Genomic DNA, 19,587 nt, shown 5'->3' with positions numbered 1-19,587 from the left:
AGAGCCAAATACATCTCCCTTGAAATTTAGGTGGGTAATTTATTACTATTATTCTCTTAGAAGGCTTAACACATGCACAGCCATTGATGCCAAGGTCCCTGGAGGCTCAGTGAGGAGCAGCGCCCATTTCCAGCAACAATCCCTTTGGGACAGACAGGATGTGGTCCTGGGATGCCCTGCTCTGGGTGCGAGGGGATTGCTGCAGTGGCCTCCGTGGGGAGCTGCCCTGGGAGACACTGGGAAACTGGTCCCCAATGCAGCAGCCAGACTCTGGGCTGGGATCCCTCTCCTTATTCCTGGCCTTTCTCTCCCACCTTTTTTTTTTGGGAGGGGGCTAGTCCACCTCCTCGTCCAGCTTTGGAAAACCATTTGCACATATTTCCTCTATTGTGCAGTGACGCTGGGAGATGTCACACAGAGTTAAAGTCCCAGGGACTCGTTTGTATAAAGAAGGGAGATTTTTTCAGAAAGGGGGGGCGGAGGGCCAAATGAGTTTGGGATCCTCTGATCTGCAGGAAGGAGAGCGTTGCAGACCTGGCCCCTCCCTGGCAGGACCCTCTCCCCCCTGACTTGGGGTCCCCCCCTGCAGGAGCAGATCAGGCCCCCCAGGCCCCCTCCCCTGCTGCAGCCCTGGGACCCCCACCAGATCCCAGAGAGAGAGGAGACTCACCAGATCCCGGGAGGGGACAGCAAGGCAGGAGAGACACCAAAGCAAAAACCCCCCTTCCTTGCAGGAAAGGACTGGGGGGAGGGGTCTTGGCTCTGGAGGACCTGCCCCCCCTGCTTCCTGTCCTTTCTAGGAAGGCAGCTCACTTCCCTTTAACCTTTGCCAAGCCGAGTCCCTCCAGCTCAGCCCTCTCTCAGATTTTTATTATTTCTTATGGATATCGGGGGTGGAGCTGCCCCCCCCCTGGCTCCGCCCATGCCCAGATATCCCTTTGTGGGTGAGGCTCTTGGCTGGACTCTGAGCATCTCCCTCCCTTGGCCTGAAAGTGGAGGAGCAGCTTGCAGAGAAAAGGACCAATTCTGCAGCTCCAGCTCCAGATACACAGCAAGGTCAGGTGGTTCCCGGTTTCACACCCCCCCCACACACACATTCAGAATTTTTTTCAACAGTAAAAGAAGATACAGACAACTATTTAAAATATTTAGAAACCGTTTGCTGAGAATCAGATTAAAATCCATGTCCACATTTTAAATATCTGGATGGGCTTGCCTAAACAAACATTTATTTATTTTTGCAGGCACCAAAAAGAAAAGAGGGAAAAAGAAGTGCAGGCAGGGAGTTCCAAAGTCTACCTGTGTCGCCACACTAAAATTTTGATTTCTCACAAGTACAGGTGTTTTATGTGGAACCAGTAACTGTGCCAGTTTTCTCAAAGCAGCTGAGTTGGGAATACATGGGGGAAGGCAATCTCTCAAGTAAACTGATCAGAAGCTGCTAAGAGCCAGCATAGCCCTAGAAACGTGCCTTTAGGGAATTTTTTGTAAACCAAACTTTTTCGTTAATTACCTTTCATCATCCTCAAGCACCAGCACCAGCCAATAGTCATTTTAACCACCAATCAGAAAGAAGCCGTTCCAAAGCAGTGTTGTGGTGCAGAGACAGACAAGCCTTTTAAAAAAAAAAATACATTTTTATTCAGGTTGTTACGGAAGGGGGGGGGCATGTCTTCTTCACCTTCTTCTTCACTACAATATATCAATTTATTTCCAATTGTCAATGTCAAAAGGGACTAGGACTCCATCACACCTCCCCTGTCCAGCATAATCCCTCAAGCAAGGTGTCAAGACCTTAATCCTTTCAAATTGCTCTAATCAGCCTTTCCTCCAGACAATGTCAGGTGACAGAATATGCATATTTGGGACTATTGTTTTCTCATCCCCAGGAAGTGTTTATCTGTGCATATCTCCAGCTCTGCATATTCCCCCCTCCCTCCTCCTTATGTTAATCCGGTGTAGCTCTGCATATTCCCCCTCCCTCCTCCATATGTTAATCTGTGTAACCCAACCTCCCTTTAATATATTCATGATGTAATCTGTGTAACCAAACCTCTCTTTAATGTATTCATGACGTGTTTTACACTGTATTCTGGGACATGGAGGGAGTTTCAAAAACTCATGTCACCCCTTTCTCAGGGTTCAATCCCGTCTTGAACCTGTTGGCCAATAAACTTGGATCTTCTGCAGTTTGCTCCTGTCTCCGGCTGAGCTCATTTTCCTCCGCAGGGACCCACGGACTGAGTCCGATGAGCTGGGTGGCAGAGCAGCCTCGCACCCAGATTTTTGCCGTAACAGTTGGCTGCCCAACGTGGGGCATGTGGTTCTCCCGCGTTGCTGACCGGGGGCCCCGAAATCTTCAGCCGGCACCAGGCCATTTTGCCTGGGAAGATCCTTTGGACCCCCGGCCATCTTCCGGGCGGTAATCAAAAGCCCCAGGAGTTCAGCCGGGGAGCAAAGAGGGATCCAGCCGGCTTACTCATCCTGGGATCATCATAGAAGACGTGTGAGTATAAGAAAAAGGAAAAACCCAGTGCACTGGTGGGAAGGGGGTGGAAATCTCCTGGCAACTGAATTCTCTGCCCTCCTCTCTATTGTTCCTTCTCGCCTTTCTCTTGGTCCGGTTAGTGAGAGAGATCGTGGACCGCTGCTCGACCCAAAAGGGGGGTTCTGAGCTCTATCTCTTTCTCCTCTCAAACCCTCCAGTCAGCCGCACCAATTGAGAGTCCAAAAGTAAGACGGAGAGACCCGGCTTGGCAAGACAGCCGACTCTCTGCAACGGGCATCTCAGTTGAAAGCAAGGGGCTGGAGTTCTTCTTCCGAACTTCCCGAGCGCCCTTACGGAGGGGGCAGGAAGGGGTCTTGCTTTCTGTATCAATCCCAGCCGCACTGGTCGGTGCCACGTAACACGTGTATCGTGCGTGAGCCCGCTTCCAAAAGCAAGGGGGATTTTCGGTTCGAAACTCTATCCAGGGATCACCCGATCTGGCACCGCATGGCGCGGGCGTTCAGTAGGGCCCCTTTTCCTGAGCTTGTGACAATAGGTAGGAGGTTGCCAGGAGGGATAGCCCATGAGGAATTGGGCAGGATCGGCAGAGTGGAAAGGAACCCCAAGTTATGGAATAGGAAATAAGACAGGAATAGGAAAAGAACCAAGTGGGTAGAGCTCGTTAAATTGTTAGGAAGTTGCCAAGCAACAAGGAAAAGGAAAAACCCTAAATAGCCCCCTGTACAAGTTACCCAAATCCTAATCAACCCCTCTCCTTCTCCCTTCTCTATCCCCCCCCAAAAAAGAAAACAACAACAAAAGCAACAACAACAACGCATGCATATATAAAGGGGTACCCAGTCAACTAAGCATTGTGAGCCCTGCCAGTTTGGTTAACTGGTGGTGTTTGAAGAGGCAAGGAGGCTCTTAAAACCATGTGGGACCTTCCTACTAATTTCACTTAATGAAGCTAAAGGAAGCAGCCCATCTCCTTGCAATAACCAACTAAAGGATGAGAGTATATATGTTTACATGTTGTCTGTTATGTGTGTTGTGTGTTAATACATATATGAGAATATGTGTGTTTACATGTTGTCTGTTATGTGTGTTGTCTGTTCCTTCTGTCTCTGACAGACTGCCTTTCTTAAGCGCGCATAGTTTAAACTGCAAGCTTGCTTCAAAATTTTAAATCTAAGGAAGCCATGCTGGACCTTATCAGTCTTAAATAAGACCAAATGAGAATGAAGGGTGCAAATGCTTACCCCCCCTCTTGCTTTGCCGCAACTTTTCAGATTGTGAGTCTACAGTCTATTTTGGAATGTGAATGTTTCTAATGTTTCTGGAATGTGAATGTTTCTAATGTGAATTAGATGTTTCTGCTGCAAAAGCGTAGTTGAGCACAACTGCTCTCTCAAGCTAAGATGCAGTGTATTTATTTCATGAAGCACATAAAAGGTAGAAGCTTTGATGGACAACAATTGTCTATCTATAGAGTCCAGTCCTGATACCAGTCTCTAAGATCAACCAGGGTTTCCTGGCTTCTTATTGGAAAATACCTCCCCCACTTGTTTCTGTCTCTTTCAGGTCCCCCCCCCTTCTTACTTCTGTGCCAAGTGAATTTACTCCTGAGTAAGCTTCCTTCAACAAGGGAGGGGGGCACATTCTTTGCTAAAAGTACCCGACATTATTTGAGTGGGTATATCAACTGAAATAACCCTATGCTTATAAAATATTCTCTCCCAGATTCTCTTCCTATCTTATCTTAGGAAAACTGTTCTTCCTTCAGAGAGTTCTGTATAAAGCTGAGTACTTTTATTTTCCTCTTCCTTAGTACATGATAGGAGCACTGATTGTGCTCTCTTCCCCAGTAGTGCCTGTGTACATAAGTATGTGTGTGTAGTACAAATCTTGCTGTGAAATCTTGCTATGAACACTGTATTTTAGGGTTGGACTAGATGACCCCAGAGTCCCTTTCAGTTCTCCCAATTTGTGGCTGTGTGAGGGTAATTCTTAAATTCTGGTGTGGTGATGGAGTTGAAATTCAGCCTAGCTTTGCTCTTTAGTTTAAAGGTGAGAGGTGAAGCTGTGATGTTTTGAAGCACAACTGGTAATATCAAGCATTTGAGTGATTACAGTGTTTATCATTTTGTCTACTATTTAAAAATCAGACTTCAAAGTCAATTCAAAGTTTAAACACATACAAATACATATGGGCCTTGACCAATCCTGTACATAAAGGGGGCAGGAAAAATTTTGTCTGCAAATGGTAAGGCCGAAATAACTTAAAATGTTAAAAAAAATAAAATCCTATGAATTCTGACTCTCTGGCCATTTTTCCCCATATATAAGGGCGCGGCATTGTTCCGCGAATGGCCAGAGGGATATTAGCCCTTTCCTGTACATAAGGGAAGCAGTCGCTTTGCTTGGGCTGAAATTGCTAGCTTTTGTTGGTGAATACTTTAATTGCTGAGTTTCTCCTTTTTGTTTTAAATCTAACCCTCTTTTAAAATCTACTCCTTACTCTTCCCTTATTCAAATTCTAATTTTGCCAAAAGATGCAACACTTCAATAGTATAAAAGGTTTGCTGAGACATGAACTCTGCACATGCACAGAGGCTAGATCAGTTAAAAAAGAGAGAGAGGGGGGGAAGGAGGGGGGAAAGAAGGGGGGAGAGGAGTTTTGCAGAGCGTGTGCTTGCAGGGAGAAACCTATCCAAATTTCCTTATGTAAAACTTGGAACCATTGAGGGAAATCACCCTTAATGTGTCTTTTGCTCCAAGGGCTACTTAATCAAGAGGTTGTTAAATTTCAAATCTAACATGCCAAATTCTTTTCACAGGTAAATATCAAAACACTTCCACTGTGAGTTCCTCTCTTGAGTAGTTTGCCACCCCAATGGGGTTTAAATTTTATAACAGTTTTTTTTGTGTGTGTATGTGTGTGTATGCCTATGCATTTTAGGAACAGCATTTCCTGACTGACTTCTCACATGAAATAATTTTCCCTTTTAACAGGATATGTGAACCCCATTAACAAAGTGTTTGTCCCTTCTTTTCTCCCACAGCACGAATGATAAGGAGGGGATGCAAACAGTGATTTAAATACTCTATAAAAAATAATTGCATTTGTATTTCTTTTCGTCTTTCTTCCCTTAAAGCCAAACAGTCACTTTCTTTCTGTTCAGCAAAACAAGTCTGAATCCCTGCTATATTAGTTTATTTCCCTCTATCTCTTTGTGGCTTTGACACTTTTTAGGTTACAAATAATCTGTTCATTTATTAATCAGTTTTTCATTGGGTTGTTAGAATGCCAAAACAGATTACTTCAGGTTTCTTTAAAAATTGTGTGTCTTAGCATTTATTTTTTGGTTCCTCATAGGTCATTGTGTGTGTGTGACTTTGGGGACATGTCCATCACATGTTGAAAGTCATTTTCATCAAGTTCTACTTATCAGATAGCACATGCTGAATTTTAAGCCTTTTTCCATTGTTTTCCCATTTTTTAGTCCAGTAGTAATCTGTGTTGTTTTGATAATATCTTTGTATTATTTAATAACAATTCTTTTCTGAATCTGATGCCTTTCTTGTATTGTTTATAGTTCTCTTTCTCTACATGTGGAGTAATTTTTTTTTTACTTAATATGAAAAAAAAAACCTAAATGAAGGAAAGCAAACAAACTTAGCAAATAATAACAGTAATTATATGAAAATGTGATAATAATATTAAAATAAGTAAAATGCTTAACGTGCTAAGATAACTCAAGGAGATTTACTTGGGGAGGGGGCTTTTGATCCTTCCTTTTGTCTTTTAAGTCCCCCCAAAACCCTGCCCCCTTACAGGATATCACTTCTACAGATGTGCAATGATGAAAAAAGCAGCAACAACCCCTCAACTCAGTTCTTCGCCATCACAAGACCTGCAACAACAGTTTTCAAAATGCCCACAGCTATCTCTTTCAAATTATATAGACTGACGGAGGAGTGGGGCTGACAAAGAGGGGAGGGGTTGAATTGCAAGGACATTTTTTTTGACTTTTATATTCAACTGATATTTAATTAGTTTGTTGTGTATTATGTGTTATTATGTAGGACTGTTGAAATGTGTTTGACAGTGTTATTTCCACAAAGGGAGGATTTTTGTGTGTGTGTGTGTGTGTGTAATTGTCTTATGTTTAATGTATACTGTCTTATTCCTTATACCCCAATGGAGGATTTTCATACATTTTATGCTTTCTAATGGATCAGGCTATTGTGTAGTTCAATGTTTAGATAACCACATTTCGCTGTCCCACCTGGCACACTGCCAACCTTCCCTACCCATTTTAAAATGTGTTAAAACTCACTTTACCAAGGAGAAGCTTCAGGAAGGTGTATATGCCTTGATCTGGCAGGAATGATCCCTTATAGAGTTAAATTGACTTATTTGGACAAGTGCCCTTTTAAGAATGGTTTTCTTTTAACAGATTGGTTTGAAGAGTTGAGAACCATGGGGAAAGATAAATTCAAATTGGACTCAGTTTGAATTGGGCAAGTGTATCCAGGCTGCAATTAGCTTTTGGTCCTTAAAGTGCAAGTGAGCAACTTCCCATGACTGCAAGACTACAATAATAAAACCCCATAGGAAGCCAAGGCAAGGACATTTCCCTCAGGACGTGTCCAAACCTGTGGCAGCTGTGGTGAGTGCCAGGCAACATGGTTAATATGAAAGCCCTAAGTGGATTCACCAGGGATTGCCACTACTGTGAGACCACAGAAAAGCTACCTTGACACCTGAGAACACAAAAATGGCGGGGGGCAAAGCAAACTGCATTTTTTCCACTTAATAGTGGACCTTCCTGCTAAATGTAAAGCATAGACCACTACTGAACAAAATACAACAGGTGTTCCTTTATGCGATATCCTATATCCAGCTATCTGCACTACTATACTTGCAAATGACCTTAAGAGGCATGGCTTGCAAGTCCCCTTCAGGTTTGCACAAACCCACACACCTAGTACGGTATATTATTTAGTGCCTATCTATAACACGCATGTACATTGTATTGGTCAGTGTTGCTCCCTCCTTTGCTGCCCTGCTCAACCCACCCCCTTTTTCCATTGGGCCTATTCCCACTCATAGGGCACCCCTACCTTCACCGAGATCTAGGGTGCGGAGAAAAGATTTGCAAGTTCTTACAGAACTTTAATGCAAATCTATCTCCGAATGGGGGACTGTTACGGAAGGGGGGGGCATGTCTTCTTCACCTTCTTCTTCACTACAATATATCAATTTATTTCCAATTGTCAATGTCAAAAGGGACTAGGACTCCATCACACCTCCCCTGTCCAGCATAATCCCTCAAGCAAGGTGTCAAGACCTTAATCCTTTCAAATTGCTCTAATCAGCCTTTCCTCCAGACAATGTCAGGTGACAGAATATGCATATTTGGGACTATTGTTTTCTCATCCCCAGGAAGTGTTTATCTGTGCATATCTCCAGCTCTGCATATTCCCCCCTCCCTCCTCCTTATGTTAATCCGGTGTAGCTCTGCATATTCCCCCTCCCTCCTCCATATGTTAATCTGTGTAACCCAACCTCCCTTTAATATATTCATGATGTAATCTGTGTAACCAAACCTCTCTTTAATGTATTCATGACGTGTTTTACACTGTATTCTGGGACATGGAGGGAGTTTCAAAAACTCATGTCACCCCTTTCTCAGGGTTCAATCCCGTCTTGAACCTGTTGGCCAATAAACTTGGATCTTCTGCAGTTTGCTCCTGTCTCCGGCTGAGCTCATTTTCCTCCGCAGGGACCCACGGACTGAGTCCGATGAGCTGGGTGGCAGAGCAGCCTCGCACCCAGATTTTTGCCGTAACAAGGTTATGCAAAAAACAAAGATAACAAAAGAATACAAAGTAGAATATAACATTATAAGTACATAAGTTGTTTTTCCCTTCCCCAAACTATACAAAAATAAAAATAAAAATAAAATAAAAAAAGAACCATCAAAAAATCATAGTGTTTTGGGCTCTACCGAGCCCTGGACTCCCCTCCACCCTTTTGGTAAGTATCGAATATTTTCCTCCGTTACGTATTTGATTATTAGTCTTAAAATCAATCGCTGATAGAATTGTTCTAACCCCGCCAGTTCACTTTATAAATTTGTTCCAATATATTTCCAATATTTACTCCAATTTTTCTGAAATTTCTGTTCATCTTGATCTCGTATTCTACCTGTTAGTCTATCAAGCTCGGCATAATTTACCATTTTGACCTGCCAATCATTTATGCTGGGCATGGTTTCCGATTTCCAATATTGTGCCAACATAATTCTTGCGGCCGTGGTGGCATAAAGAAATATCGTCTTATCTTCTTTTTTGATTTCTTTACCGGTCATTCCCAACAAAAACGCTTCAGGAGGAGCCTCGCATTCTGCACCCGCTGGAGTTTCTGGGACAGCTTCAAGGGCAGCTCCGCGTAGAGCGAATTACAGGCTCCTCACGGGGTCTCTGCCATGGGAACATATTCGCCCAGTGCTTTTCCAGCTGCACTGGCTCCCGGTGGAGTACAGGGTCAGGTTCAAGGTGCTGCTTTTGACCTTTAAAGCCCTTCACGGCCTAGGACCCTCGTACCTACGGGACCGCCTCTCCTGGTATGCTCCACGGAGAGCCTCAAGGTCCATAAATAATAACACCCTAGTGGTCCCGGGCCCTAAGGAAGTTAGATTGGCTTCAACCAGAGCCAGGGTCTTTTCAACTCTGGCTCCAGCCTGGTGGAACGCTCTGCCTCATGAGACCAGGGCCCTGCAGGATCTGATTTCTTTCCGCAGGGCCTGTAAGACAGAGTTGTTCCGCCAGACCTTTGACTTGGAGCCAATTTGATTCCCTCCCTCTCTTTCTTTTTTCCTTCTCCTCCTGCGATGAGGCTAAATTTTAATATTTCAATATTTCAATATGTTAATATTGTATTTTAATTTTGCTTTTAAATTGTAACCATTCATCTTGCTTTTATTATTGCTTGTAAGCCGCTCTGAGCCCGGCCTTGGCTGGGGAGGGCGGGGTATAAATAATAAAATTATTATTATTTATTATTAAAAGTCCAGGGAACATTAAATGCTTCTGATTTTTCCGATGAAGTGTTTTATTCAGTCTCACCTGCAATCACGTGTGCTGAACACAGAGAAACACATACAGATAATGAAATTACTGGGAGTTACAGTCTCCAAATAAAACTCAACACATGCAAGCAGATTGATGGAATAGTACACATGATTTCCCCATCTCCTTTTTAAAAAACATTATTTTTCTTTATCTTCATGGTACAGAAGATAAATATTCAGAAAGCAATAGTTACAACAGTAAACAAAAAGTAACTTGTCCTGATGGAATTTCAGACTTTCAGCATTTCATTTGTTAAAGTTTCATTTCATTATTCTAAAACAGGCATCCCCAAACTCGGCCCTCCAGATGTTTTGGGACTACAATTCCCATCATCCCAGAGCACGGGTCCTGTTAGCTAGGGGTGATGGGAGCTGTAGTCCCAAAACATCTGGAGGGCCGAGTTTGGGGGTGCCTGTTCTAAAAGACCACGATACATTTTCCCATGAGTGTTGGGTGGATTCCTGCAACAGTCTTAACAATTTATATATTTAATAAACATTTGCCACGTGTTATAAAAGGAAGATGGATTGTGTTCCCCCACCTTCTTGATTTCCCCGGGCAAACAAAATTTAAGATACTTAAATTGTAGTGCCCAGAATTGAACACAATATTCTAGGTGGGGCCTGACCAAGGCAGAATAAATTGGTACTATTCCTGCCCTTGAACTGACTCTGCCTTCTGCCACACTGCAAATGTGATAAGCATCTCCTCAGTTCCTTCATCCAAGTCATTTATAAAGACGTTGAACAACAACGGGCCCAGGACAGAACCCTGCAGCACCCCTCTTGTCACTTTTCCCCAGGATGAGGAGGAACCATGAAGGAGTCCTCTTTGGGTTTGGTCAGTCAAATCCACCTAACAGTTACCTCATTCAGCCAACATTTTACCAGCTTCCTCACATAAATATCACGGGCGACTATTTCCACAGCATCCCGCTGATCAACAAACTTTCTAACTCCATCCAAAAAGAAAAAAGAAAAAGAGAGATTTCTCTGGCTTGACGGGTTTTTGAGAAAGCCATGTTTTCAACTTGTATGTTTATGTTCTGAAACACCGAGAAATCAGATCAAGGGCAAATAATTTTTTTAAATGATGATAATAATAAGGATATTGACAAGCCGAAACATATGCAAATGAAGGCGATCAAGATGGTCTTGCTTTATTTATGCATTTATTTAATTTCTATAGCGCCCTATACCTGGGGTACCAACTTGAATAAAATATAGAAGGGGTTTAGTAAGCCCCTCCTCGCATAATCAATACATGATGTGGGGCATGCATGCCATTTGGATGGCAATGCCTATCAACTGGGGGGGGTGCCCCCCTCAAATATTTTATGAAGGGGCAAAGACCCCTCATCCTCTAAAAGTTGGCTCCTGTTCGCTGCTGTTGCATTCTGAAGGCCAAGGACGGACTGGACCCTGATTAATACAATAGACACGAGGCTTGACCAGCAAGACCCTGGGAGAAAGTGCGCATTCCACTTCCTGGCCCAGGTCGTTTTTATTAACAAAAGAACTTTAACACAGCGTTTGTAAGAACCAATCAGATTTCCTCTGAGCATTTCAAAAAATCCTCACGTGGGGACAAAGTCAGATCAGAGGAAGCCTCTTAACTACAAAGAACTATTTACTATTTGAGCATGCATACAGGCTAAATAAACAGGAACCAAGGAGGAATTAACAAACCCCGGTGGTAATAAACCCAGCAGTAAAAGGAAAGACAGGCATTTTACCACATCCATGTGAACTCTGTTCCTGGCCCTAAGATCTACCTAAAGATTAACAGAAGCTACATCAAAGCTACCTCCCAATTTTTATGTACCCAGGAGGCCTGGTAAGCAACTGGTCTGTGTTAGAATGCTTTACACGTGACTGACAGACATAGAGAAAATGGGGCAGAGATGCAGAGGCTTGTGGGATTGATCAGAAATCAAGTCAATGACCCAAACCCAGTCAAAGCGATGCTTTCACCATTGACACAGTAGCTTGCTTCATTTTTCATAATTCCTCATAGCAATCCCACATGACCAGACACCTACACCCAGTTCTCAGAATGGTTTCAACATAAAATCACAATATGAAAACCCAAAACCCAAAACCTGTAACCCCCCACCGCCCCTGGCAAACAAAAGTTGAGATTCTTAAATTGTGGTGCCCAGAATTGAACACAGTATTCTATGTGGGGCCAGACCAAGGCAGAAGAAAGTGGTACTATTCCTGCCCTTGATCTGATTCTGCCTTCTGCCACATTGGCCTCCGCTCCCTGTTCGGTGTCATTTGCAAATGGGATGAGCATCCCCTCAGTTCCTTCATCCAAGACATTTATAAAGACGTTGAACAACAATGGGCCCAGGACAGAACCCTGCAGTACCCCTCTTGTCACTTTTCCCCAGGATGAGGAAGAACCATGGAGGAGTCCTCTTTGGGTTTGGTCAGTCAAATCCACCTAACAGTTACCTCATTCAGACCACATTTTACCAGCTTCCTCACATAAATGTCACAGGGGACTTTGTCAAAAGCCTTACTGAAATTGAGATGCAGTATTTTCACAGCAGTCCCCTGATCAAAAAAGTTTGTAACTGCACCCAAAAAAAAGAAATGAAAAAGAGAGATTTATCGGGCTTAACTTGTTTTTGAGAAAGCCCTGCTTTCAACCTGTCTGTTTATGTTGTGAAGCACCGTGAAATCCTCAGATGATAGGCACATAATTTTTTAAAAATGATGATAATAAGAAGGATATTGTCAAGCTGGAACATGTGCAGATGAAGGTGATCAAGATGGCGTTATTATATTTATTTCATTTCTATAGCGCCCTATAGCAGGGGTGCCAACTTGAATAAAATATAGGAGGGGTTTAGTAAGCCCCGCCTCAGTTAAACAGTCAGAGGATGTGGTGCAAGCATGCCATTTGAATGGCTGTTCCTATGAACTGGGGGGGTGGCCCCCTCAAATATCTTTTTGGGGGGCAAAGACCCCTCAGACTCTAAGAGCTGGCTCCCATTCCCTACACTCACAGGTCACAGGACGGTCACAACATAAAATCACACAATGAAAACACAAAACACACAGCCCAAAACCTGAAACCCCCAACTCCCCACCACATTTAAAAAGGGCATTAGATGTCAATCAGCCAAAGGCCTGTTTAAACCGGTGTGTTTTTCCCTAGCACTGAAAGTTGTATAATGAAGGGTTTTCCACTCTTCGTATGAATCCTTTGATGGAAAGTGAGATTGGAGCTCTGACTGAAGCTCTTTCCACATTCCACGCACTGATAGGGTTTCTCCCCTGTATGAATTCTCTGATGGGAAGTGAGATGGGCGCTCTGACTGAAGCTCTTTCCACATTCCACACACTGATAGGGTTTCTCCCCTGTATGAATTCTTTGATGGGAAATGAGAGAGGAGCTCTTCATGAAGCTCTTTCCACATTCCACACACTGATAGGGTTTCTCCCCTATATGAATTCTCTGATGCCTAGTGAGACTGGAGCTCTGACTGAAGCTCTTTCCACATTCCACACACTGATAGGATTTCTCCCCTGTATGAATTCTCTGATGGGAATTGAGATGGTGGCTGTGACTGAAGCTTTTACCACATTCTACACACTGATAGGGCTTCTCCCGTGTATGAATTCTCTGATGGGAAGTGAGATTGCTGCTCTGACTGAAGCTCTTTCCACATTCCCCACACTGATAGGGTTTCTCCCCTGTATGAATTCTCTGATGGGAAGTGAGATTGGCACTGTGATTGAAGCTCTTTCCACATTCCACACACTGATAGGGTTTCTCCCCTGTATGAATTCTCTGATGGGAATTGAGATGGTGGCTGTGACTGAAGCTCTTTCCACATTCCACACACTGATAGGATTTCTCCCCTGTATGAATTCTCTGATGTGAAGTGAGATTGGTGCTCTGACTTAAGCTCTTTCCACATTCCACACGCTGATAGGGTTTCTCCCCTGTATGAATTCTCTGATGGAAAGTGAGGGAGGAGCTCTTCATGAAGCTCTTTCCACATTCCACACACGGATATGGTTTCTTCCCAATGGGATTTCTTTGATGGCAAGTGGAATAGGAATTTTTTCCACTTTCAAGATATTTATTCAGCTTCTCCATTGTGGGGATTTTCTCATGCTCACCCATGTTCTTAATTTCCAGTCCATCTCTATCTACAATGAAGAGAAATGGATTAGAGGAATAACACAAATGGGCTAGATGGATGGTTTTCTGAAGGGTTGGGTGCATTAATTAACGGGGATCAACCGACATCCTTAGGGGAACCTGTGATTCGACCAGCCTGGCTCTTCTCTCGAATGGATTTTCTTTGGCTCCATCATGGCATCCCTCCATTTCCAATGTCAGTCTTCTCTTTGGACAACCAAAGACTGACGGGAGGAAAAACAAAAACAGAAAACCTGACAGAAGCTACTTCAACTTCCCTAACAACTCTGACATTTATACTTAAAAGGGTCTGGGGAGTTCAGACCAGGCTGATCCTTCTTTAATAAGCTGCAACTGGAGGAACATTCACAGAAAAAAAGCAATTTACTGTTCAAGGTTTTTTGGGGGGGGGATTGTGATAATTGGTGTTGTAGGGGGCGCTGCTGAGTTCTATGAAAATATATGAGGTTCGTCACATATGGAATTTTGAATTTAAAAACAGATATTATGATCCCACAGGGAGCCTTACTGAGAGAGGCCACGATCCCACGATTCTCCTCCATGACGTCCTTATGCAGAGCTCTCTGGTCAGGATCCAGCAACTCCCATTCCTCATCCGTGAAACAAACAGCAACATCTTCAAAACACACTGGACCCTAAAGGAAGAAGGGAAATGTCCTCCTCTGAGACAACACTGTTGTTCACCACCGCTCCTTGAGCTAGGACATTCTTCCACCCCTTGACCTCTGTTCCCACAAGGCAGGTTCCCCTGACCTGATCTGGTTCCACAGGCGCTGCTTCCATTCTTTCCCCATTCAGAGATGGATGAAGAGGTCTATCCAGTATCACTGGGTCACCTGCAAGAGGAAAAAGGTAAGGGGGAGGCCCAGAGTGCATGCTTCTCTCACCTAGAAAGGAATGCTGTGATCACCAATAGTCAGCATGGATTTCTGAAAAATAAGTCATGTCAGACTAACCTGATCTCGCTTTTTGACAGAATTACAAGCCTGGTAGATGAAGGGAACGCAGTGGATGTAGCCTACCTTGATTTCAGCAAGGCATTCGACAAGGTGCCCCATGATATTCTTGTAAAGAATCTGGTAAAATACGGTCTTGACTATGCTACCACTCAGTGGATTTGTAACTGGCTGACTGACCGAACCCAAAGGGTGCTCATCAATGGTTCCTATTCATCCTGGAGAAGAGTGACTAGTGGGGTGCCACAGGGTTCTGTCTTGGGCCCGGTCTTATTCAACATCTTTATCAACGACTTGGATGATGGACTCAAGGGCATCCTGATCAAATTTGCAGATGACACCAAACTGGGAGGGGTGGCTAACACCACAGAGGACAGGATCACACTTCAAAACGACCTTGACAGATTAGAGAACTGGGCCAAAACAAACAAGATGAATATTAACAGGGAGAAATGTAAAGTATTGCACTTGGGCAAAAAAAGAGAGAGGCACAAATACAAGATGGGTGACACCTGGCTTGAGAGCAGTACATGTGAAAAGGATCTAGGAGTCTTGGTTGACCACAAACTTGACATGAGCCAACAGTGTGACGCGGCAGCTAAAAAAGCCAATGCAATTCTGGGCTGCATCAATAGGAGTATAGCATCTAGATCAAGGGAAGTAATAGTGCCACTGTATTCTGCTCTGGTCAGACCTCACCTGGAGTACTGTATCCAGTTCTGGGCACCACAGTTCAAGAAGGACACTGACAAACTGGAACGTGTCCAGAGGAGGGCAACCAAAATGGTCAAAGGTCTGGAAACGATGCCTTATGAGGAACGGCTAAGGGAGCTGGGCATGTTTAGTCGGGAGAAAAGGAGGTTAAGGGGTGATATGATAGCCATGTTCAAATATATAAAAGGATGTCACATAGAGGAGGGAGAAAGGTTGTTTTCTGCTGCTCCAGAGAAGCGGACACGGAGCAATGGATCCAAACTACAAGAAAGAAGATTCCACCTAATCATTAGGAAGAACTTCCTGACAGTAAGAGCTGTTTGACAGTGGAATTTGCTGCCAAGGAGTGTGGTAGAGTCTCCTTCTTTGGAGGTCTTTAAGCAAAGGCTTGACAACCATATGTCAGGAGTGCTCTGATGGTGTTTCCTGCTTGGCAGGGGGTTGGACTCGATGGCCCTTGTGGTGTATTCCAACTATGATTCTATGATGTGAATCAGTGCATCTAAACTACAGACGGGCATTTGAGAAATTCTCGCCTGCTGAGTGCATTTGGATGTTTGGGTGCATTTCAGATGTTAGTTGTGCCGAAATATATCTCCCCTCCTCTGGGCTCTTGGTCCCACTATCTCCCCCAACAAAAGATGAAAAGAACCCACAGATGAGTTGGAAAACGAACAGAATGAGACTAAACGGAGAAAAACCTCCTCCCTTCTTACCCAGTGGCCTCTCTCTGGTGTTCAACGGAGGCCTCTCTGCCTCAGAAGAAATCTGGCCCATTTCTGCAAAGAGATCCTTTCCCTGAAAAAGAAAAAGGATTCAAAAGAGAGAATGGGGTGCTAATATTTGTGGATGCAGAAAAGGCCTTTGATAACATTTCTTGGGACTTTATGTTAAAAAGCCTAGAATATATGGAGGTGGGGAAGGGATTTCTCAATGGAATAAAAGCAATCTACACTGAGCAAAAAGCGAAACTAATTGTAAATAACGTGATTACGGAGGAAATAGGGATATCCAAAGGTACGCAACAGGGATGTCCACTCTCACCATTGTTATCCATCATGGTACTGGAGGTTCTTCTAAAATCATTAAGAGAAAATGAGACAATAAAAGGGGTTACAGTAGGCCGGAATGAATATAAGGTGAAAGCCTATGCCGATGATCTGGTCATAACGGTGGAAGAGCCATTGGAAAGTGTGAAAAATATACTTACGGAGGTAGAAAGATTTGGCCAAATAGCAGGATTTATACTGAATAAGAAGACTAAAATAATTGTTAAGAATATGGATCAAGATAAGATAGAGAATATACAGCAACAAGTTGGCATAGAGGTGGTGAAAAAGGTGAAATATTTGGGAATTTGGATAACCCCCCAAAAACATAGATTTATATCAGAATAATTACATACCAGTGTGGAATGGGATAAAGAAAGATCTGGAGGTGTGGGGACGAATGAAATTGTCATTTTGGGGAAGGATTTCAACGATAAAGATGAGCGTACTACCAAAATTATTATTTCTGTATCAAACGATTCCAATAATCAAGGGGACCGGGGTATTTAAAGAATAGCAAAGAGTTATTTCAAGGTATATCTGGCAGGGAAAGAAGCCAAGAATTCAATTTAAGTTACTAACTGACGCAAAGGAAAGAGGAGGCTTCGCCCTGCCAGACTTGAAATTGTACTATGAAGCCTCGTGTCTCTGTTGGTTAAAGGAATGGATAAAACTAGAAAATACAGAACTGTTAGATTTGGAAGGATTTGATAATAATAGATTTGGATGGTACACGTATCTATGGGTGGGAAAGAAGAAAATCCATAGAAGTTTTGAAAACCACATTTTTCGAGGATCGTTAACAGAAGTATGGGAGAGGTATAAAAACCTACTCGAACCAAAAACTCCACACTGGTTGTCTCCGTTAGAGGTTATGTCTGTTAAAAAAACTAATATGAGAAAGAATTGGATTACATATGGAAATTTGATTATGAAAGAAGGGGGGAAATGGAAAATGAAACCATATGAAGAAATGAAAGAATCTGTGTACGATTGGTTGCATTATTTTCAGATAAATGAAATGTTTAAAAAAGATTTTAAAGAATATGGATATGCAGAGAAGGACTCTGAATTTCAAACAGATATAATAAATAGTGAATATAAAATCCTATCCAAAATGTATAAGATATTGTTGGAATGGCATACAAAAGATGAAGAAATTAAATCAGTTATGATAAAATGGGCCAAAGATTTCGGACATAATATACAATTTAATGATTGGATAAAACTATGGAATGAAAGTATTAAATTTACTGCATGTACTGCATTAAAGGAAAATATTATGAAAATGATGTATAGATGGTATATTACACCAGTAAAACTTGCAAAAATGTACAAAACATGTAAGAAGTGTTGGAAATGTAAAGAAACAGATGGTACATTTTTTCATATGTGGTGGGAATGTAAGAAAGTGAAAAGCTTCTGGGAGTTAATATATAATGAATTGAAAAAAATGTTGAAATATACATTTGTTAAGAAACCAGAGGCTTTTCTCTAAGGAATTGTAGGCAACGAAATGAATAGAAAGGACCATAAAATCTTTCAATATGCAGTAACAGCGGCAAGAATATTATTGGCTCAGAAATGGAAACAAGAACAATTACCAAGGTTGGAGGAATGGAGAACGAAGCTGATGGACTATGCAGAACTTGATAAACTGACTGGGAAGATCAGATATCAGCGAGATCAAAAGTTCATCGAGGACTGGGGAAAATTAACAGATTATTGGGAATGTTTAAGTGATAAGGAAATAACGTTAGTGGCATTTAGAGAATCTCTGTGATAAAATAAGAAATATTGTAAAAAAGTAAAATGTAAGAGGGGGGAAGGTATAAAGGCAATATAAAAATTTGGAAATGTGTATTTAAAGAAACTAAATTCGAATGATTGACAGAAAAGCCGAAGGAAGTCAAAAATTGAAAAGTTTAATAGAAATTGTATTGTGGAATGATTGTATGGAAAATTAATAAAACATCATTATAAAAAAAAAAGAGAGAGAGAATGGGGAGAAGGATTAAAAAATGAATGTCAGGGCCAACAGCTTCAAGGGTGACAGATCTCATTCCATGGATGCCTTCCCAGGGGGAAAAAATGAGCCATCAGAAGAGCATGATGGGATGTTTTCTGTCCTGTTTGGAGGCCTTGGGAGTATCCGGAGGAAAGTCTCTCTCACCTGCTTTCTGTCCTCTGCCTGACTCAGGAGAAAACCTTCGGCCAGGGCCACCGCCTGGGAACTGGTCTCCGCTCCACAGTCCCTCACCCAGCTCTCCATCTCCGGGGGAAGGACAGCCAGGAACTGCTCCAAGATCACCAGGTCCAGCATCTCAGCTTTCGTGTGCCTTTCTGGCTTCAGCCACTGATGGCAAAGGTGGTAGAGTCGGCTGCAAACCTCTCGGGGTCCCTTGGCCTCCTGGCAGCAGAACTGCCTCAACTGCTGGCTCTGCACCTCTGAGCGGAGGGTGTCCTCCTCACCCAGGATCTTCTGCACAGAGTTTTCCCAGAACCCCCCACTGCTCCCGGTTTGGATGTCATGGCCTCTTCCTGTTTCAGGGCCAGCTGAGTCTCGATGATCCATCTGTGCTCTCAGGAACCCTTTGGTCTTCTGCCAAGTTCTGTCTGTCTTAAGGAGAGGCGCTAGAAATACTACAATGCAAATACATTCTTCAGTTACGAAAGCTGTCTAAGTTCAGGAGAAGAAAAAGGTTCCCTGAGCAAGCATGGATGAGTCTTGGAGGGAACCAGGGCTGGACTGCACCACAGCCCAAACCATGAGCTATTTTATTTATTTAAATTTCTATAACACTTTATATTTTAACAATAAATCTCAAAGCGGTTTACAGCATATTAAATCTGTGGGGATAATTGGGGAGTTAGAAGAAGATATATTATTGAATGATATCCTTCCTAACATGCACTAGCAAGTTCCATATTCTAGCAGAGTTCCATACATCCCCCTTTTTTAGATTGCGCAGCGATCAGCTTGTTGCTGACTCATCTGAGTCTTACTATTAAAAATTCCTTCCTGGTAAAATCCCTTCCAATCCCTCTTAAATGA

At 42.9% G+C, this 19,587-nt stretch overlaps 2 protein-coding genes across 3 annotated transcripts in view; both read right to left on the bottom strand.

The window, feature by feature from the left end:
- LOC310843314 (uncharacterized protein) overlaps positions 1 to 19,587 on the bottom strand; it is a 79,119-nt gene that overhangs the window by 26,962 nt on the left and 32,570 nt on the right. The gene's annotated exons all lie outside the window — the stretch shown is intronic.
- On the bottom strand, positions 11,078 to 19,123 carry LOC310843433 (uncharacterized protein). The gene is made up of 5 exons (XM_083736819.1): positions 18,706 to 19,123; positions 16,200 to 16,281; positions 14,567 to 14,649; positions 14,322 to 14,448; positions 11,078 to 13,800 (listed from the first exon to the last, which is right to left on the bottom strand). The coding sequence occupies exons 1-5, from the start codon at positions 19,105 to 19,107 to the stop codon at positions 12,776 to 12,778; spliced, it is 1,719 nt and encodes a 572-aa protein (XP_083592945.1). The 5' UTR covers positions 19,108 to 19,123; the 3' UTR covers positions 11,078 to 12,775.

This window comes from Podarcis gaigeae (genome assembly GCF_964106915.1).
Source record: "Podarcis gaigeae genome assembly, chromosome: 4".
NCBI classification, from domain to species: Eukaryota; Metazoa; Chordata; class Lepidosauria; order Squamata; family Lacertidae; genus Podarcis; species Podarcis gaigeae.
This window is presented reverse-complemented; position numbering and strand designations above follow the sequence as displayed.

Bases quoted from the DNA above. Each gene is read 5' to 3' on its own strand.
- LOC310843433 (XM_083736819.1), bottom strand. From the start codon at position 19,107: ATGGATCATCGAGACTCAGCTGGCCCTGAAACAGGAAGAGGCCATGAC. The intron at 14,650-16,199 runs GTAAGAAGGGAG...TTCCTCTTGCAG, and splicing joins CACCAGAGAGAGGCCACTGG to GTGACCCAGTGATACTGGAT. The intron at 14,449-14,566 runs GTCAGGGGAACC...TTCTTCCTTTAG, and splicing joins CGCCTGTGGAACCAGATCAG to GGTCCAGTGTGTTTTGAAGA.